At 26.7% G+C, this 21,793-nt stretch overlaps 2 protein-coding genes across 3 annotated transcripts in view; one reads left to right on the top strand and one right to left on the bottom strand.

Moving 5' to 3' along the window:
* The window catches only part of LOC132923869 (hemicentin-1-like), a 242,964-nt gene that overhangs the window by 203,208 nt on the left and 17,963 nt on the right, over positions 1–21,793 (top strand). For both annotated transcript variants that reach the window (XM_060987849.1, XM_060987850.1), the window contains exons 7-13: positions 1,831–1,988; positions 2,834–2,978; positions 3,041–3,171; positions 3,324–3,483; positions 5,081–5,356; positions 9,911–10,225; positions 11,677–11,910. In XM_060987849.1, the coding sequence (XP_060843832.1) occupies positions 1,831–1,988; positions 2,834–2,978; positions 3,041–3,171; positions 3,324–3,483; positions 5,081–5,356; positions 9,911–10,225; positions 11,677–11,910 (1,419 nt within the window). The remainder of the gene's footprint in view (positions 1–1,830; positions 1,989–2,833; positions 2,979–3,040; positions 3,172–3,323; positions 3,484–5,080; positions 5,357–9,910; positions 10,226–11,676; positions 11,911–21,793) is intronic.
* On the bottom strand, positions 16,248–21,754 carry LOC132923870 (phenoloxidase 1-like). The gene is made up of 14 exons (XM_060987851.1): positions 21,635–21,754; positions 20,729–20,850; positions 20,068–20,257; positions 19,716–19,939; positions 19,403–19,605; positions 19,138–19,288; positions 18,959–19,060; positions 18,586–18,750; positions 18,374–18,502; positions 18,124–18,312; positions 17,758–17,893; positions 17,170–17,408; positions 16,614–16,932; positions 16,248–16,470 (listed from the first exon to the last, which is right to left on the bottom strand). Exons 2-13 carry the CDS (start codon positions 20,834–20,836, stop codon positions 16,642–16,644), a joined length of 2,127 nt encoding a protein of 708 aa, XP_060843834.1. The 5' UTR covers positions 20,837–20,850; positions 21,635–21,754; the 3' UTR covers positions 16,248–16,470; positions 16,614–16,641.

The following is a 21,793-nucleotide window of genomic DNA, read 5'->3' as shown; positions in this document are numbered from 1 at the left end:
TATTAAAAGCTTAGCGAATTTACTAGGTAGGTTTATTTATTTTAAGCTTATCAGAAGGTATGTGTAATAATCATAAAAAAATGTATATTATTGCTTCAGTGTTTGCTATTTTCTGATGGCTATTTTACCAAAAGTTACTCATGTAATGTAAATTAAAACATTGAATTAAATAACAAAATTTTAAATGCTAAATAATGGTCTATATTTTACAAAATAAATAAAATTTATATCCATTACAAGAAATCTAAATACGACCTATTCGTTATTTTGATCAAAGTTCATTTATTGGCTATCTTTTTTGTGAAAAATCGAATTACCTCATGTGGATTCTATATTATATTATATAATTTTAATATTATATTAAGGAATACACGAAATATATAAACAAATGGTAATATGCGTAATATAGTATATTATTCAAACTAAAAAGTTATTACTTTTATTGTAGACTTGTATTTTATATAAACTTGTACTTAAATTTCAAAAACTAAATTCTTTAGGGAATTTATATGAATCTCTGTCTAGTGTCTATTTACGTAGAAAAATGTTGTAAAAAAAGAAACAACAGTAACGTTTCTCAATTTAACATCTGAATAGAAAATGATGTGATTGAACAATAAAGTACCATATAATATGTACACTTGTCTCTAGAGATAATCTATTATCAAACGAGACATAAAATGTGAAATAATTTATTAACATTATAATATTATATTACAAACTTCTTCAGATATCGAACTAAAAAAAATATACTCTTGTGTCAAATAACTTATTCGTGCACGCATTTACCTACCAAACTCATTTGGATTAAAAAAAGTATTAAATTGCCAATGAAATTAAATTTTGAAGACTAAATGTGTACAGTAATTTAACAAATTTAAACAAAAACAAAAAATAATCCCAATAACAAATCCTGCGGACACCTCTACAATCACAGTTATTTTTTTTGAATATTTGAAGTTAAATGTGGATAAAATTATAATTATATATTTTATTGATGAGTAACGATGTTAATTATTTTGCTATAAATTAAAAACATTATTCACGGGGATTTGAAATCTTAATGTATATATTATGAATATCACTAAACGCAATTGATATTTTCAAAATATAAAGAATAATTTTAAGATATTATCTATTTTTACCATGAACCAATCTTCACTGGTTTTCGGTAATGCGGTATTGACTCAAAAGTTAATAACATGATTATAATATGATATAAGTTAGAATATAATTACTATTATAATTAAAATATGTCAATAATGTTTTTGGCAAAAATGTTGTCAACTTAATACTAATAGTAAATTAAATGACTTTAATAACTATATTAAAAAACATATGAAAACATGATATGTACTTAGTGATAGAGGCTAACAAACCGTCTGAATCGTTTTTTGTATAAAATAATAAAACATTGAATTCAAATTTAACATATCCATTATAATCACCCACTCCATACTCGGCACTCCTTATAGCAACATTATGTCTATTTACCTACCAAATAATGGACTTTTCAAGTTTTTGAATTTTTAAATATATTTAAAGACCATATTTTTAAATTCTTAAATTATTTTCATCGGTTAATAAGTGAAAGAAAAGAAAAATGTTATTTAAACAATTATAAGTTATGTTACAAATGACAATATCAGTGAACAGATTTATATACATAAAACTCGTCTTATGATATAATATGTAAAACAATGTTTTTAAATACCAATTCTCAAAATGAAAAACATCACACTTAATTCGAAAAATAAAATAAAATATTTGCTTTTACTTGTTACAATTATGAAAGAATCTTATAAAATTTTGTTTTTAAACATTATACAGTGAAGCCATTAAGCGTGGCTATCACAGGAGCTGAACACCCTTTTCTCTCAGGAGAGCCAAGTAATCTCGATTGCATTTCATATGGTTCAAGACCAGCAGCTAACATCACATGGTACCACAATGGACAGATCATCGAGTATGAAACAAAAAGGATAAAGGTACGTACATTGCCATTTTGCTTATACTTTATTCTTGATTTAATATTATATAGGTACTGTTTAATAAAATAAAATTCAAGCAAAAATATATGCGATTGAATAGTTTCATACTTCCATGATGTATGAATCAATCGAGTGTAAAGCTACAAACATTTTTAAGAGATCAAAGTATTTTCGGTTCTTGAAAGGTCAACCACAATCTTTTGGGCTTGACCTAGTTCCTTTTATGTATTAGAATCATTTAACAAAATGTACGACCAAAATAAGTCATAAATAATTTTTACCGATTTATAGAATAGTCCGTTGGTGTCAAATTGGGTTGCGTTTAGTCGATTGTATAACCATATTCAATATTCTTATGGCATTTAAAGTAAAAAAAAAAAAATATTAAGTATTTCTTATTTTTTTTTTTTTTTGTATGCTTTTATTAAAAATAAATTATTATCATTATATTTGCGCAAAATACTATGCAAATTGTATTCTAAATGTTTATCGAAATATGTTTATTAACATGATTTATTAGTTTATTACTTCTTAATTAATAACAAAACTTCAATTGGTACTTTTATTATATATTTGTAGTATATAAGATATTTAAAATACTAATTTATATATAATAAATACCTTTAAAATGAACATCGTAAAAATAAATTTGAATAACAAAACATTTTCCACAAAAAAATTATTTATATTTAAATGTTTATTCGCTTCCTATCAAAATATTAAATATTCGAATTAAACTTTACATAATATTTGAACTACAAATAAAAATTAGCAGCATAAAATAGAAATTGCTAAGCTTCTTAATAGTATCTACCTAATTATATTTTGCAATTAATTTTTAGGTGGTGGGAAATAATAATATGACATGGAGTACTCTAAGATTAGTACCAACTGATGACGATAATCAAAGTGTTATAACGTGCGTGGCAAGCAACATATATTTTCCAGCTGATAAAAAAGAACAACAGATAATACTTAACGTTCATTGTATGATATTAATAACCATATAAGTGTTGCGTAATATTTTATTATAAATTATTTTTACTTAGATCCTCCAAGGCTACAAATATGTTTAGGCAGGAACCTGAATGTGTCTAACATTAAAGAAGGATCAGATGTGTACTTCGAATGTACTATCAACGCTTCACCGACCATAACCAGACTTGATTGGGATCATAATGTCAGTACAACAGTTTACAAATATTTTAAATTGATTCGATACGTTGTATTTAGATAAGCCATTAAACTAAGAAAGAAAATATTCATTACTATAGATAATTCTTTATTAAAATACCTGAAAACTGAGTAATTTTTTAATAATTATTATTTTAGGGATCAAATGTCGGACAGCACGAAAGCCGAAAGACAATTGTGAGCAATCAAACATTAGTCTTACAATCAATAACACGAAAAGGTTCTGGAAGTTATCGGTGCATAGCCTCAAATGCCAGAGGAAAATCGATAAGTGACGCCTATCACCTTGACGTTAAATGTAAGTCCATTTAATATTTCAAATAATTTCCGCTTAATTTGAATATATTATGACGGGTTATTAAGAGTATAGTGACACAAAAAGGAATTTTCTGTTTTTATTTATTTAAAATATAATGTTTTTTTATTCATAATTTACTTCAGTTATAATATAAATACCTAATTATATATATTTTAATTTTGTTTAATTTTTGACGAATAGGTAACTATTTTTCTATAATATTATAATTAGTGCTCAGATTTCCTTAATTAATACTCATGACGACATGACTATTGTTGCCATATAAATAATACGTGTCACATATCCAAAATTGTGTCTAAAAACTGTTCCAACTGTAAAAAATGTTCCAAAACACACAAACAATAAAATTTTTTTTATTAATATATTATAGGAATCATTAATTGTAATTTATCATTCCAATGGTCATAAAAATATTAATATCAAGCTAGAATTACTGTTATGTGATCGCATAGAATATTCACTATAGAAATGGGTCCATTGCTGGGTAGTAGATACCACAAATAAATTTTGCTATAAACCATTTTATGTGTATTTAATAATATGTATTTATTGTTTATTAAGCCATAAAATAATTCTGTTTTAGACAGATTTCTATAAAATTTAGAGGTCTAGACTGGCTTTACAGTTTACAGTTCAAAATTTAAATATTAAATATTAACTCACACAAAGTGCAATGTATGTATTATTTTATATAATTAATTTTATTAAATCTCGCAAGAGGTAAATAATATATACGTTGACATGGTAATATTATTTAAGACTCAAAACTTTAGTTTAACAACAATTATAATATAAATCTAAATTAATAAGCTCATTAATTACCCACACACACACATATTATATATTATAATATACCTACCTACCATATACAATACAATTAACATAAACCTTATTTATATAATTTATATATTTATTCTTATTATTACTTACAAGTCTTAAGATAGTTGCATATATATTTTTATCTAAGTATTATTAAAAAAATGAGTAATTAATTAAACATATAAGTCACAGAGCCGTGCCGTTAAGATTTGGCGCCTAGGGCAAAATTAAAAATATTCACCCCCTATTTTATTTATCATTATACATTTCAATTTTTTTAGCGCCCCTTTAAACCATGCGCCCGGGGCGCATGCCTCCTAGCCCCCCCCCCCCCCCACGGCATGGCTCTGATAAGTCATATAGATTTATTGCGATTTCCATCTAAAAAACGAGCTAGTTCTAATTACCTGTACTTGTTTTCATTCTAATAATTGAGATAATACTAAATTTAAACTTGTACTCGTATCTCGTACTATGTGATATATTTGTAAGATATTTAGTCGAATATAGCTTAATTCTAGAGTGAAGTAATACAATTTATTAATATACATAACATGACAACCAATTAAGATATCATTTTTGTCCAGTGACCGCTGTACACTTCAATACTTCATGTAGGTACCTATGCTTATTAGCTATATAACCAACTTCGCACAAACATGTATAATCTATGTATACATAATTAATACTTATATACTATATCTTTGTAAATTATTTATTTAAAAACTGTAAAACTGTATCGACGACGAAATTATAGACGAACCATCTTGTAAAACTGATCAGCAACGTGTATACGGTGCACACAAAGGAGAAACTGCGTGGGTCAAGTGCGACGTCAATAGCAATCCTACTCCTACTTCGTTCCGTTGGGCTTTCAACAACTCCGTATCTGGTTTGATGAACGTAGCTAATTCAGACAAGAGTATGGCCGTCATTAAGTTCAAAGTATCAGATTTTGGTACGCTTTTGTGCTGGGCAACAAACTCTTTAGCAACTCAATCCCAACCTTGTGTCTATCACATTGTTCCAGCAGGTAAGTCATACATCCAAGAACTTTGCTTTTAAATATTTACAGTAAATGTTGAGGTAACCAACAGTCTATAAATTTACCACATATTTAATAATATAAGCATTTTTAAATAAACTAAAACCAAAATAACAGCCGTAATAGTATCTAGTCACGATAATCAAAAATATTCATGCGGAACTATTACATTTGTTTTAAAACGGTACCAATTTTAAGTTTAGATATGCACTATTATACTTTTACAATATATTTTATTAAATTATAATTTAATAAAGTACTTTGTCGATATTGTCCAAATATATTATTATGTAAAATGTATAATATATTACGCGCAAAGTAGACTTTCGGGCAATGCTGACATTACCCGGGTATACCGTCCATTATAGTTACCAAAACTATACAATTTTACCATAACATTATGCTGTATTTTTTTAAATAGAAGTTTCATTCGTTCATTCAAAATTCAACCGATTTCAAAATTGTGTGTTTTTACATAATGACTATTTTCATTTATTTTATACCATTGTAAAAGGTAGGATATTAGTCATATATTAAATTGAAAAAAAACTGCACTACAAATATATATCTGCATGCATTATTCTTCCAATTACAGCTACTGGACTTTTCAATTAATTTACATACCGTTTATTGGTACCTCGTGGCTCATACTAGTATTTGAAGTACTGACAGACAATTGTTTCATAATATTATACTATTAGTTCTATATACTCTCATACCTATTACTTTATAAATATAAAAATGCGTAAATAATGCTAAACAAATATAATATGTACTAAATTGACTTAAATATTGTAGATACCTATCCTCCTGACTAAATCTACTCTTTCTTAATTTTCTAACACGTTTTTAAAAAAAATTACTCAATTCGTAAATTTTGTTTATAGCTTAGGTTACAATAGCCAATTTACTACCGGCAAAGTAACTTGGACAGGTCAAAATATAACCCTGCCCAGCCAAAATAGTATTTTTAATGTATTGCCTAAAAACACCGGGCAACGTATACATAGAACAGGCAATGTAAACATTGCCCGATAGTCTACTCTGCCCGTAACATAATATATATCTAAAACTATTAGTCCATGATCACAATCTACTAGATTATATTTATATAAATGTCATTATAAAATTATAAATGTTGTCATTTTTATTTATTTTTTTTTACAAATTATACACTCAATACACCACATGGTTAAAAACAAAACCAAAGTTTTAATGATTCGTTAAGACTAATTTATCATAAAAAATAAAAATAAATCTTCTTATTCGTGAATTTGTATTAAAAACCTCATATAATAAAAATAACCATCGGTACAATATGAATAATAATTGCTTTTTAATTTGAAAATCTTAACAAAAGCAGAATTTCCATAAAATTAATATAATTAAATATATGGCCCGGAGGATCGAAGAGTAAAACAAAACAAAAACTCAATACCTAAATCAATATCGTATCACTACGTATTAACCTACTTGAAGTATAAAACTTAATTTTAGACTAAGAACTATATAATATGTGTACAACTACTTGCAGAGTTTAGCAGATTTCCCTGTAGGGTCAATACTTTTATCCAATTCACCACCATTCTCTTATTTACTCTTTATATAAATATTAACTTATATTCAAAGTTATAACTCATATATACATATATAACGTCTATACGGTTAGGAGACTGGGCCACGGGAGTACTATAACTATATGGCAATAGTTCATAGTAAAACTCATTTTAGTTTTATCACTTTATGTTCGAAATAATAGTTGTACATTTGTGTGTATAGTTAGATAATTAATTTAATATTAAGTAGCAACTACTTAATCGTTCTATACATCTTATTAATAATTAGTACTGTAATTTGATTGAGATGCATATTTAGTACACATTTTTTCATCGTAACATTTCCTGAATTTAAAATTGATTTCTTGAAACTTAAGCATCGTATCAGTTTTATTTATTGGTAAAAATATAACTGAATAGAAAACTGTCAATAATAATGTGTAAGTAATACTCAGCGTTCAAGTTATTATTATTGTAATTTGATCAGAAAGTATATTATATTTTATTACGTAAGCTTAAAAAATATGATACCTAATCTTTCAACTTTTTATATAATCGAATTCAATTTATTATTTTAGTCGATAAAGAAGTTTATTTTTTTTTTCATTTATCCGCTAGATTCTACTGACTGGAAAATTTCCTTGTGTTTTATCTACTTATTCTATAAAAATATTATATTCTTAATATATTTTTTTTAATTGAACTTTATAAAACTTTCAAAAGAATGTATTTCCAAAGACACAAAAATCAAAGTGTTTATAGGAATGTTAAATATTTGGAATGTACCTATTTGTTTTTCATTCTTTTAACACCAATTGCAGTGTTTCAGTAATTGAATTTTCGCGTGTAGCATGCCGAACAAATTGGAATGTTTTCTAAATGACACTTTAGTATAAAATGAAAAAAAAATGCTTACCTTACCTATTCCAACATTTCTCTAGAAAAAAAAATACTAAAAACAATAAATTTAAACAATTACTTTTACCTAAATAATAATATATTAAAAACGATTTATTTTCTTTAAATGTACCTATAACAGATTGATTCCAAAATATAGTTGTAAGTTAAGAGTTATGGCCTTTAATTATATTGTTGATATTCTGTACGCCTTGGTAGAATTTCTATTATCTGAAATGTAAACTGATTATATTTTATAAATTCTTGTGGCGGGGGGTTTTAGAATTTATAAGCTTGTAATATTTATTTTTAAATAATATTATGCATATTCATACAGTAAATAATTTTACTAATATTTGTAAATATATATATATTAAAGATAAGTGTTCTACTGTTCTTGTATTATTTGTATTATTTATTTTATAACAACAACCGCCGCAGAATAATTATGCGTAACAGTCTTCAGATTTGATTGTTTTTTTTTATTATTATTATTATTATTATTGTTTAAATAAACCCGCGCAGCAATAACCATTTGGTGCTCTTGACAATATTAAATTTAGATAACGTAGAATTATAACAATGCAAAAATGATGATAAAAAGACTACTTAAATACTAGATGATACATAGGGGAGAGTTGTATTATATTGTTGAGTAGAATGACGGTAATAATACATTTTATTGAGCCGGAAATAAAGCCGAGTTTCCGGTTAGTGATGCAATGAGTTTAAAGTTTTACAATAATAATATATATCACCCATAAAATAACTATTTCGACTCAGATAATTTTTAATGTTTTGTTATAGGTAATTAATAAATGAATAATCATAGATATTTAAAATGTTAAACACATGTTTAATGTTTATACTAGTATAAAAATTCTTTCCACATTATTAAATTTAATATTTTGAATCTTTTGATGTTATTTTTAACATTTTAAATTCAAATGTTTACAAATTATGACAAAATTCATCAAAATCGTGAAAATTTGTAAATTTTTTTGTAGTTGTAAATAATTATTCATACAAATTTAAGTTTTTATAGCTAAGTTTTGAAAATGTTATAAAAAGTTTTTCATAAATAGTACATTCTGAAACCAAAAAATATAAAAATATATAAATGTTTAACTTTTTTTATAGATATTTCAAACTCAAATTTGGACTAAATATGAATAATAATATTGAGTTTTTTGTTTTAGTTGAAAAACATTATTTATGGGATTATAAAACATTCACATATATTACTATATTTTATACACACAATGATATTTTTAAATATGTACAATGTTTTCGGCAAAAATTACATCCAACTACTCGTATATAATTATTACTTATAATAAAATAAATTACTTTAATAGCTATATCACAAGACATTATATCATTAAATTTACTTAGTGATATAGACTATCTCCGTTTAGCACCGTTTTTGGTTTACAACTATAAATATACCTACCATTGAATTAAAATTTAACATATCCATCACTCGACACCTACCGTATAGCAGAGCAGTACCCTCTTTCCCGACTTTTTAATTTATACAATAATAAACTTTATGTTGATAATTTATTATTTTCTCATATTTAATGAATATTTACCTAAGTCTATAGAATAATGATTGCATAAAAAATGCATAAATTATGGCGTTCTTTAAAAAATGCCATAGTATACAAAATTATAAAAAATATTGGATACTTTCGAGACTGTTAAGACATTTAACACGATTGGATTTGGATGAATGATAAAAGAGCAATTTCCACTGCAATTTTTATAAAGATTTTTTTCAAAAAATATATATTATAAGCTCTTCGTCTTAAAAGCATCATAAAAGTCTGATTTTTGTATTGCTGCAGTGGAGAAACGACCGAGTATCGTAAATGTCTACTAAGTTTTTTTTATTTTTTTTTACCCATTAGCTCAGTCCTATCTGCAACTAATATTTTACGTGCTGTCCTGATATTAACACCCGGTAATTGACAAATTATCTGCTTGAACACAGCGTATTGATACATCATAATATTATAGCATGCTGCAAGTAGTTTTTAGACGTTTTAGTACATAATAATAATGCGATCATACACCATATTCACAGGTAAGCCAGATCCACCTAGAAATTGCTTGCCAGTAAACGTGACGAGTACTCGGTTCACAATTCGATGTGAACCCGGATACGGCGGTGGTCTTCCGCAGCACTTTGCATGCACAGTTGCCACGATCGATCGACCGGATGTAGCCGAAGCCAGTTACGTTGGCCAAACCGGTCACGTTACTGTCAAAATTACCGGGTTGCGACCGTCCACCCGATACATGACCACAGTGTACGCAAGCAACGCAAAAGGCTCAAGTAACGGCTATATACAAGTTTACGTCGAAACAGCTCCTAATCCCAAGGACCCACGTGTAGCTGGTCAGTAGATTTATGTTCTCAAATTTTAATATATTATTTTATAATATAATATTTTAAAATTTTAAACTTAAATTTATTATCCCAAATTAAAAAAAATATGAACATACACTTAGATATGGTATTTATAGTCCTTTTCTCTACATTTTAATGGTTTCATGCAACTATTTAAATGGTGAAAAACTCAAAAATTGTATTGTTAATCAATTAGGTAATAGTAATTTATAAATCATTATTATACACGAGTAAGTTCGACGTATCCACAGACAAGCCGGATGGACACTGGACAACTTGAAAATTATTTGATATTTTGTTTGAAATATAATTTATTATTAAAAATATTATAAATATATAATATTTTGAGATTTTCTAAATAGTTTCTGTAGCATACCTACACTATATAGATTTTAGGTACTAAATACAAAATTACGCGCAAGTGTATAACTAATCTACAAACACGCGTGTTACCTGAAATAAGAGTATAATATTTTTAGAAAAAATAAATAAATAATAAGTTATCTCATTTCTTAAAAAACAACATTTCGTGTAAAAGCCTCTTATCCCTTCGACAATAAACATTGTCCAGTCCAAGTGTATATACAACCGAATAGAACGAATGTCTTTGCCGCCAGTTAATGCGTTTATTATCAATCGAACGCTTACTGCAAATTGTTTCATACCAACATATAATTCTAGTCACGTAAATTATATCGTTCATTAGAACTTTTACATTTCCATTTACTAGCGCCGTAGTCACTTGCCTTTTCTTTTTCGTCGTAGTGATTGTTCTCTGCAGTTATATATTTAATCACAGACGATTACACGTATACGTTTGCAAGTTTTATTAACAACAATTTGACATATTATCTATCTAGCAAAACACAAATATGAATTCTAAATTAAATGCCTATTTACTACACATTTACAACGTGACCAAACAACATTTTGTTTATTTTACTAAATTATCGATATCATGGTGTTGATACTTGACTATAACAAATAAAATATGTCATGAATGTAATTTTGATTTCATTATATTTGATTTGAAAACATTCGATTATATCGAATTGCCTATAACGAGTGATGGCTGGGTTATTAGTTACATAATTTTACAACTTTTTAATGATATTCACTCAAACCATTTGAGAACATAATATTTACCAACAATATTGTTATTAGAATAATATACCTGTTCGAACGTGATCGATTTAACACCAGTTTAGAGATATTAGCATAATACTATATCGTGACGTATGTACACATTGTACACGAAAAACATAAAAAAAATAACTAAAACTAATATTGTTTTTCGTTATTTTTTAAACTTCATAACCGGTCACCGGTGTGTTATGCCATAGTTATTATTATTTCACATTTCACCTTACACGAATATTATAATAATAATAATAATAATATTCACATTGCTGTTAATGTTTTTTCCAACTCGACCCTAGGAGATTCCACCAGCACTGCTACGCGGTTTTCCGAAGCCGCACACATAGGTATCCTGTTTCTCGGATGCTGCTTCGTGGGAGTGTGTGCAATGGCCGTGGTGTACGCCAAACGGTTGGCGGCCAACGTCCGCGGACGATCAGTATTCCGTGAACGGCAAACTGTCAGGATTCAAAACGGCGAAGAAATTCGATTTACAGGGTCCAAGGGTGTCGAAGAACGTCCAGTTGTCACAAGTTAGTGGAAATAATGGAAGGGAAAAACAGGTCCCTCGCCGTAGTCGTGAAATATTCAATTTAAAAATAAAACTATCTCTCCGGAACCCTCCACAATAGATTATGTTGACCTGAATTGATTTTTTTTATTTAATATATATATATACGCAGACAGTTTTAAATTTTGAACACGTGGCTGGATACTAATTTAACACTGTCAAGTGTATAGTTCCTTGGTTAAATGGTACTATATGTACGCGACTGAAACTATCTCAGTAAAGTATATCATATTATATTTTAATAATCATTATGTTATAAAAATATAATTGAAAAATTCGGACAAGACTCGCAAGCTTTGTATTATATAATATATATCTCTCGCCGCACTTCGCTCACTTTAGCGAAAAATAGTAGTTGACGTATTAATATTATTCATTGGTATGCTTATAGTTTTTATGATGTTCGCAGTGAACTGTTGAACGATTTTAAGTTATAAATAATAATTTAAGATTCCGATTATTCATTGAAGTATAGTAACGATACATTTTAAATCTAAAACTAAGAACTTAATTTAAATAAATCAGAAAAACAACCAACATATTATAATCTATTTTAAGAATGCACTTTTATTCAAAATATCAATCTCTATAAAAAATGCCGTTATTTTAAGGTTTTGACTTATACTATAAATAGTCTATGAGTGTTTCTTTCTCCGGTTTTATAATACATTTTTATGCTATTGTATTAAGTGAAAATGTCATTCTTACTTTACACTATTCAATTAATGGAATAACTCTAGAGATTTTAAAAATACATTTCTTAAAAAAATATCATCTGCGTTTAGTGTTTACCTTTTAATCTATAAATATAAGTATTATACCTCACATGTCCAATCTATATCGTGTAGTGGTGTTAGTAATACATTTGCATGATGCATTATTGTCACGTAGCACTATGTAACTTAAACAACATTAGACATTCATAATTCCAAAGTTGACTTAATCTGTATGTTGACATCAATTAAAGAAGATATTTATTTAACAAAATAAAATGGAATCAGTAGAAAAAAGCTAATTATTCACATAATAACAAAAAATATTCGTTTAGAAAAAAAAGTTATTAGTGTATGAAAAAATAATTTTTGATTACACTCAACACTCGAGTTCCCCAAATCCATTATCTACTATTATAAGCACAAGGTTTTAGCACATTTAAAGGTTCAATAACTTAGTTATGATTATGACACTGTGACAGCAACTATGATATCGTCCACATTAGCCATGGTTCACGGTGACAGTACCTTTTAACTATAATTTATGATTTAAATTATCGTCGGCTTAACAAGATATAAGATAATATTATATCATCTATATTATCTCGTGTATACTATACTATAATCAAAAATATAGAATATAGTTGTTATACCTATATCAAATTCATAATGAACTATATTAAATATGTATTACCTATGATAAAATAACTGAATTGTTTTATGATAATTAACACAAATATTATACTTTTAAACCTTTTCTAAATAATATTATTTCACTGACCCCTCCTCTTTTAGAATTTTAAATTTCGGATAATGTAATTTTTTATTCATATATATATATGTGTGTGTGTGTGTGTGTGTTATTTCCAGCCTCCCGGTGGTCAAAAATTACTATAGTAATTTTGTTATTCTATCATTTAGAACCCTATTGTTTGAGTTTGATTGATAGTTTCCCAATATTTTTTTGATGTTCTTTATGAAACTTATAAAAAAAACCTCGCTTAGGGAGATCACATCAGTCCTTTCTTGTATACACCTCAGTTTGTGCAATAAACGTAATAAGTATAGGTATGTTATTTTTTAATTTTATAATTTAAATTTGTTTTCTACATTTTGAAACAATTCTGAATTGTATCAATTTCAAATGTGGAATAATTAAATGAATCGTGAACTTTTTGAAAGAAAATTATTAACAAAAGCTTATGTTATTATATTTTGTAAACTTTATACTGGTATACAAAAGTTACATTTATTAAAAATTTCTAGGAGGAGCATTGATGCGAGCATACTATGCAAAGTGTCTTAACATGTGTTTTCAGAATAATTTCGTTACAGTTGTGCCCTCTTAATAGGTTGATATTATAACATATATAATATTTTAAATGTAGCGATGGTATAAAAGAGAAATAATCCTAAAAGCATTCAAATAATAATTACTTCCTAGATATATTAACACTGCATATACCATTAATTTAGTAATGCCGTATTTTTTAATACACGATAGTTATAAACTCAGTGCTAAACTAGATTTTTAAAAATTTATTTAAAATGGTGTTTTAATATTTTATAGATACATTTCTGGTCTATTTTATATAAAATTAATTTAATAATAATAATATACCGATAATTATTATTCATTATTTTTCATCCGCGTACAAAACGGTTTAATGGCGAAAGTCTCGTGATTCTACAACCGGCACTTGTAAATAGTGGTTCAAAGATATTTAATTAAAAGCAATTTATCTTGTTTTAAATATTATTATGTATTTTTAAATAAACAAATAAAATCGTTACCGACTTGCTTTAAAGATTATAATTCTTTAATTGAAATAATTTTAACAATATATATATATATATAATATATAATATTGATTATTATACTAAGAAACAATGGCTGTATTAAAGAAAAAAAATAATTAAAAGAGATTTAAATAAACATACATAATACATATTAATAAACATAGACCTAACCAGATATAAATTATTATGTATTAATATTTAAAAAAAATTCATCAGTTTAGCATTTATACTTGATCAACCGTAAATATTAAAATTACAAGAGGAATGAGCCCGACTTAAGAGATTTAAGTAAATAATGAAATACTTGTAATTTATTAAGTCATAAGAAATATGTTTTATATGCATTTATTAAATAAACACAATTTAAAAATAAAACGCAAAACTACAAATTATTTTCTAATTCATAAAATGATAAATTATAAACTCGGTTGTTGTGAACGGTAGCGATAATAAATATATATATATATATATTCAAATATCATTAGTAATGGTGTCCCCTCCCATGGTAGCTAGTCCACAGAACATATTCTGTCTAATAGTCATATTTTTTTCAGTTTATTTTATTCTAATTCATTTTCCGTATTTAAACTCTAAAAGTAATAATTAATTATGATACAAACATTAGTATCTATTAACATAGACAATCTCGATGGTTTTATTTCGTGGCTTCTTATTATTAATTTATTTTAAAAAGTCTCTCATATTACAAGTATGATTGTAGTATACATATTTTATACCTGACAATAACTACAGTTTGATTTTAAATTTACATTTTCAATATCCAAATATCTCCTGGCTGACAATAATAACAATTTATTGTAGTTTTTGTTGATTTCCTACAATTCTGATACTTTATAATATACTATTAATCAAAGTGCATAACAACAAATAGCAATAGCTATACATAAAAGCTTCCTTATTTTTAAATTTTTGTTTAGATTATTTTTTATTAACAAAATGATTTTTATCTTTAAATAAATAGCACATTTCAAATATGATAATTATTACTCATGGTCTGATGGTCACAGAAACTTCATAAAACAAAGTTTTTAAAACAGAAATATTAGTATAAAACTATTTCAAATACTCACTATAAACTACTGTTGTACACACAAACGTTAAAAACTCTTATAATGTTATATTTTTTTGAATATAAGCAAGTCTTATCTTATAATTTTAATAACTTGTGCAGTTTAAATAATAAATCGTCAAATAATTTTTTGGTAAAAATAAAATATAAAAATACAACAGTCTCAAAAAAAAAGTAAATAATAGTTTTTTTAAGTTATAATAATAAAAGGTAACACTATTTAGAAGCGATATAATTGTATTAAAACAATTATTGTATAATATGTAACTATGAGCACGAAGAATATTAATAAGTTTCTGCAATTAGTGGTATCTAATTAGGAAATGGGACTTGGTTAAACTTAGAACTTAGAAATTAATGTACAGAAGAAAATCGATTCTAAATTAATTAGTCAGATAATTTAATCTTTAAAAACTTATCAAATAAACTGTGTGCATGTCTTATCAATATTTTTAAATTAATATAAAAATAACTTATATGACGAACAATATAATCTCGACGTGCTTAAGGCATAATCTTTACTTAGAATAATAGTCAATTAATTTGAAAATAATATTTCTTTAATTATACTCTTACTAAACAACAATTAAATGATTCAACTAAAAAGCTTCATTAATTATTACATTTTCTAATTAATGGAAAGGATAGGGGCATAATATTATACAAATCAATTTATATAAATAAAAATGCACAGAATTTTATGTTAATAAGTATATTTTATGTGTTTATTATGCCATTTATAATCAATATTTTTCTATAATAATATAGTTTAAATTATATAATATAAAGCAAAAGATATTTAATTTTATAATTTTTCATAAAGCAATATAATGTTAAAATGTGATAAATATATAAATAATAATATTAACTTAAAATATTGAATAACCTTGAATCGTATTTTCCCAATGTAATTCGAGACCTATATAAATATAAAAAAAAACGTTGTCATCATACTTAAAATATTAACAATTTAAATCAATCAAATTTATTTTTAAAAATTCTATTGTCTTAGATGAGAATATTCTAATTTATTTATACATTAATATAGTAAGTTAAGCTTACAAATATCGCGTTCTCCGAATGTCATTCTTTAGTTCCAATTGGCACCTGATGCCGGTTTTGATGGTTGAGTTTTTGGAGGTTGAGCCTGTTGACTTCCTATTCTGTTTTGTAATGGGGCCACTGTGCGATTCGCAAAACGTATACGCACATCCTGTACAGCCATGTTCGGTGTCAAAAACTGTTGAAGAGTGACAACTCCGTCTCTAGGTGTACGATCAAACGGATAGCCCATTGATCTAGCATCTGGATAACGCGAGTTGCGAATACCGCAATAGCTGGAAGCATTGTCACACGTTTGACTGTCTTGTGCGCTCTCCACCTGTTTCGGTCGATAATAATTAATATTCGTTAATTCATTAACATACACATCTGACGTTTGAATTAACCACCTAGTAAATTATTGTCGGGACTATGTTAAGATAATTAAAAAAACAATATGTCTTGTGTTAGACATTTGTCAACGATTGATGCACGTTTTTTCATCGATTGGTGATAGATAGACAATATACATAGTGTTTTTATATTTCATAAGATTTAAACGTTTGTTTTTTATTACCTGATCGTTAGCGCCGTTAGATATCATGACAAACAATTGACACTGGTATCCTTCAAATGACCCTTTGGGTATCAACATGTTTTGTGGCCACCCACAACCACAGAAATTAAAAGCGGCTGATGCTTCTGTATTGCCCGCGGATGGTCTGTTTCTATCTAAGTTTCGATAAGTTACTTCGTGTGGAATAGTCACTGATGATTCAATAGATCGTCGAGTGATATCATTTTTTCCTCTCTTAACTGTATAAATAAAATTATATATAGTGTTATATAATACTATATAATGTTAACAATGAGAAATTAAAATTGAACAATTACAACGTCCGATTTGAAAAAAAATTAATAGGTATAGAGGTAGGTATACAATCAAAACTATTGATTTATCTATGAACCTACCAATAATTATTATTTTAAAAATATTAATTATTAATTACCAATTTCAGAGGGTGTTTTTGTTTAAACATTAATATATCATTAGTATTACAACATTACAAATTGTGTTATTGAAAAATTAACTCAGGACGCAACAAAAAAATAAAATATTTTCATAACTTTTTTAACAGTAAATCTTAATAAAAAAAATACTCACGTGTTACGGAAAATTTATCAAGCTCCACAAAAAGTTTTCTCTGTTCCCTAAATAATAATGGTAAACCTCGTTCATCAAATCTAGGAGCAATAAAGATGCGAACTGTTCCAACTCGCTGATTTCCATTATTTTCAACCTAATAAAAATTTAATATATTTTAATCAAATTATTTTATAATGAAACAATAACTAGTTACAATTCTAATTTACTACCTATCTAAATTGTTAAACTAAACTAAAAAAATCAATTTTTCTATTCGTGTGAATCTACTTAATTTTACATTTAATTTCTACACTATCATTTTCATTTAAAAACATTTAGGTAGGTTTATTATGTTGTCTAATAAAATACATAAAATCTGCTTACGGTAATTTTGTAATTGAATGGTGCGTGTTGTAAATGAGTAAACCGAGCAAATACAGAACCACGTGGCAAAAAGTCCAAACCCCTAGACAAGTCAACATCACTTTGTTGCCAGAACGTCGAAAACTCATTGCGTGGTATTCCAGTGGCCGATACTTCTATGCTTTGTACTCTTACATTTTCGAAACCCAACTAAAAATATAACGATTTATTTAAACAAACAATTATTTAAAAAAAATTACTACTCTCGTACGCTTTGAGTACTGTAACTTGGTATTGTAGCTTTAAATTCTTGGAATATATCGTCAATATATGCATGCCAACGGTAAAATACAGGATCACGCATGGCAGTAGCAGAGTCGCCCATAACTCCGTAGTTTTCCTTAAAATACACGAAGTCGATTGTTACATATCATTACATATTATATTACATATAACATAAATAGAAAAAATATATATATTTACCAAAAACCTGTTATCAGGATCGTGGATAAATGAGATTGCGTTGTGACCATTGTTGTGAAGAGAACCGTACAAATTTGGATTTAAACTTAATATGCTAGCTTCAATGAGATTTCCCAAAATGTTAATTCCGTCAGCTTCAGTTAAACGAACTTGTTGACCAGCCGTCTAAATAAATAAAATAACAATATTCGGTTTATGGTTAATTTTTGATTACCGCCTAAACAGCTTAATCACAGAACATATTATCATACTAAGTATATAGATTTGATTTTAATAACTGTCCGTAATTATTTACGATTTATACCATACGGTATATTACTATAAACGATAACAAATAATCAGTTTATAAGAGTGCACATAGCATTATACATACATTAATAATAAATCCAGAATGTATAGCGTTGAATATACGGTCTCTCCAGCGTTCAAGATCTTCGATGTCAAACGATATCTGTTCTACTTCTCTGTTAATATTCTGTAAAACACAACACAAATGTAAATACTCGTAATTATGAGAATAATGTGAATCGAATTAAAATGTTTAATCGTTACAGAGAATCTGGCGTTGACTGGTCTCGGTGGCCATACACGGTTGGCCAAAATGTTGTCTAATTTCGGGAAATAACCCTCCGTGATCGGGTCACGCCAATTTGTCAGGCGAACCACTCTATTCATATCATTGCTCAGTCGTTCCATATTGTACCTATACGAGTTAATATACCATTTAAACACATTGGTAATTAGTGACAATTCACGCAATTCCGCGCATCACATCATTTAACGATAAAATAAAATGCATAATATTAAAGTAATTCACCTGGCTATAATCTGTTGGTGCATGTAATAAAATAGTTCACCGCGTCTGTCTTTATTTACAATACTCATCGGTCCATCGAATGGATAAACCAAATGCCAATGCCAATGGTGAAGATTAATACCGATGTCTTCGCGGAAGTAGCTGATTCTGTGCTCGAAGTCCAGATCGTTGGCAGAATAATCGTGTGGTATTTCAATTGGGGTCTAATGCAATAATAATATTTGTTTAAATTGGAATTATATAGGTATATTATTATCTTAGTTATTAATGTAAACAGCAATTCGGTGGACTGAAAATGTATAGATTTACTCACCCTCGAACCTGTTTGAACCACTGCCGATTCTTCTCTGGCACGGCTAAAAACTGTCGAATCCATGTATAAACTTGGAAACATTTCTGCGTGCGATGGCAGCTCCAAATTACGGGTGTCGGGTCTATGTGTCACGACTACAGATAATGCATAAATAAACATGTACGGATTCATTCGATCGCGACAGTACACGGCTAATGATAGTAATTCTTCGAAAGATTTGGTATCTGTAAAATGTAATATATATATTATGTATATATTGTTAACCGTATTATACATAAAAAATATTCAAAAACGATTAGTTTAGTAGTTACTTAAATATTGAAAGTACTGACAATAATTATAATATACCAACCCATAAAAATTTCAATCAATTTTGAAGCCATTTTAGAGTGGAACGGAATAAAAAGAGAAAATGACGCATCTCTGGGAAGTTGTAGTGGAAATGACAGGTCGGGGATACGGTCCAACTTAGCAATTGAGATAGTTTTTCCACCAGAAAAACGATTTTGAATGTCGGATGCCAATGGCTTGTATCGATCAGTCTAAACACATAAAAAAAAATATGTAACGAACTGTTTGACAAATTATTATTAGAAACATAATTTTCACCGTTAAATTATATTATTATTAGGGCCTGAAACTTTATAACCTAAAAATCTTTAAAAAAAAATGCACACACAAAAAAAAACTTATAAACATAAAAAAAGTTATCACAAAACAACCAAAAATGATTTTATAATGACTTAACATTTTTAAAAATTTACATTTTATACAATTCATTCATTGTCATAAATCGTAATTATTATTAATTCAATTTTAACACACATATTCACAGGGCCTAAAATAGTATCTGCTTACAGTTTGTTAAATAATCGTAAATCACAACAACAAACGATAAAATATATTACTCGTAGACAATCTACATACAAATATTATATCTAATTATTGCTTTAATATTTTTTTTAAACTTAAGGGTCGCATTAAAATCTGTATAAAATACTAATTCAACTCACCAAGTATTCAGCTGGCACATCAAAAGATACATTATCATCGCCTTTTCCGATGAATATGGGTTCACTGGGACGATCGAACAAGTACAAAATGTTGTTTTTGTCTGTCATGATTATTTGCTTTTCTAAACACACATAAATTAGATCATTGATTTTTAAAAAATACGGAAATATATAAATTTTTAATAACCAATCTAAATGAGTAAAGCAATCTTTTTGAATATATTCGCCACTCAAAAATCTATTGGATTAAAAACCTTATGGAATAACAACAGAAAATTAAATTTGTGTTTCATATATATTTTTATGTGATTTATAAACATTTAGATAAATATAAAAATATTTTTTTTTAATAAATAGAAAATGAATAGAAAAAAATATACAAAGTACGTACAACAAATATAATTTGTAACCTGATATTACTTCATAATCTTAACGCAGTAATATTACATAGTATATAATATATACATATGATGAATGATAGATATATTGTAATTATCTTGAAATGTTTATTTACAAATAATTTAATGAAACTTATATAATAAATAAATAATAAACGAAAGTAATTTTTATTTTATATTTAATTTGTCTAATTGCGTAATTTTATTGAAATAATAAAAATTGTTTATTAGTATTTGACACCTCATACTTGAATAATTAATTTCTCAAAAAATATTTAAAAATGTCTATATACTATTATGATTTATTTTATATTTTAAACTGAAGGTTTGTTTTTTTAATAATAAATTAAAAAATTAAAAATAAATTATAATTCAAGTACTATATTATATTAATTAAATATTTTAGTTAGTTTAATGTTTTTGCTTTTCAAATAATACATATAGTATGATTTAAAAATAAAACTAGCAAGTTAATTTTAATAACTAGTTAAAAATAATATTTACTTACATGATTGTCTCTGTAAAACTTCGACGATAGTTGTTATTGAACAAAGTATGTTGTTCGACTGATGTAGTACTTAATTTGTTCCTCTTTTATATTGTGAATAAAATACCACAACGAAAAGTTATAACGCATTTAGTATGGGAATTTAATAATGAAATTTGA

This window comes from Rhopalosiphum padi, chromosome 3 (genome assembly GCF_020882245.1).
Source record: "Rhopalosiphum padi isolate XX-2018 chromosome 3, ASM2088224v1, whole genome shotgun sequence".
Taxonomy (NCBI): domain Eukaryota; kingdom Metazoa; phylum Arthropoda; class Insecta; order Hemiptera; family Aphididae; genus Rhopalosiphum; species Rhopalosiphum padi.
The sequence above is the reverse complement of the archived record's forward strand: the minus strand, read 5'-3'. Positions and strand labels throughout refer to the sequence as shown.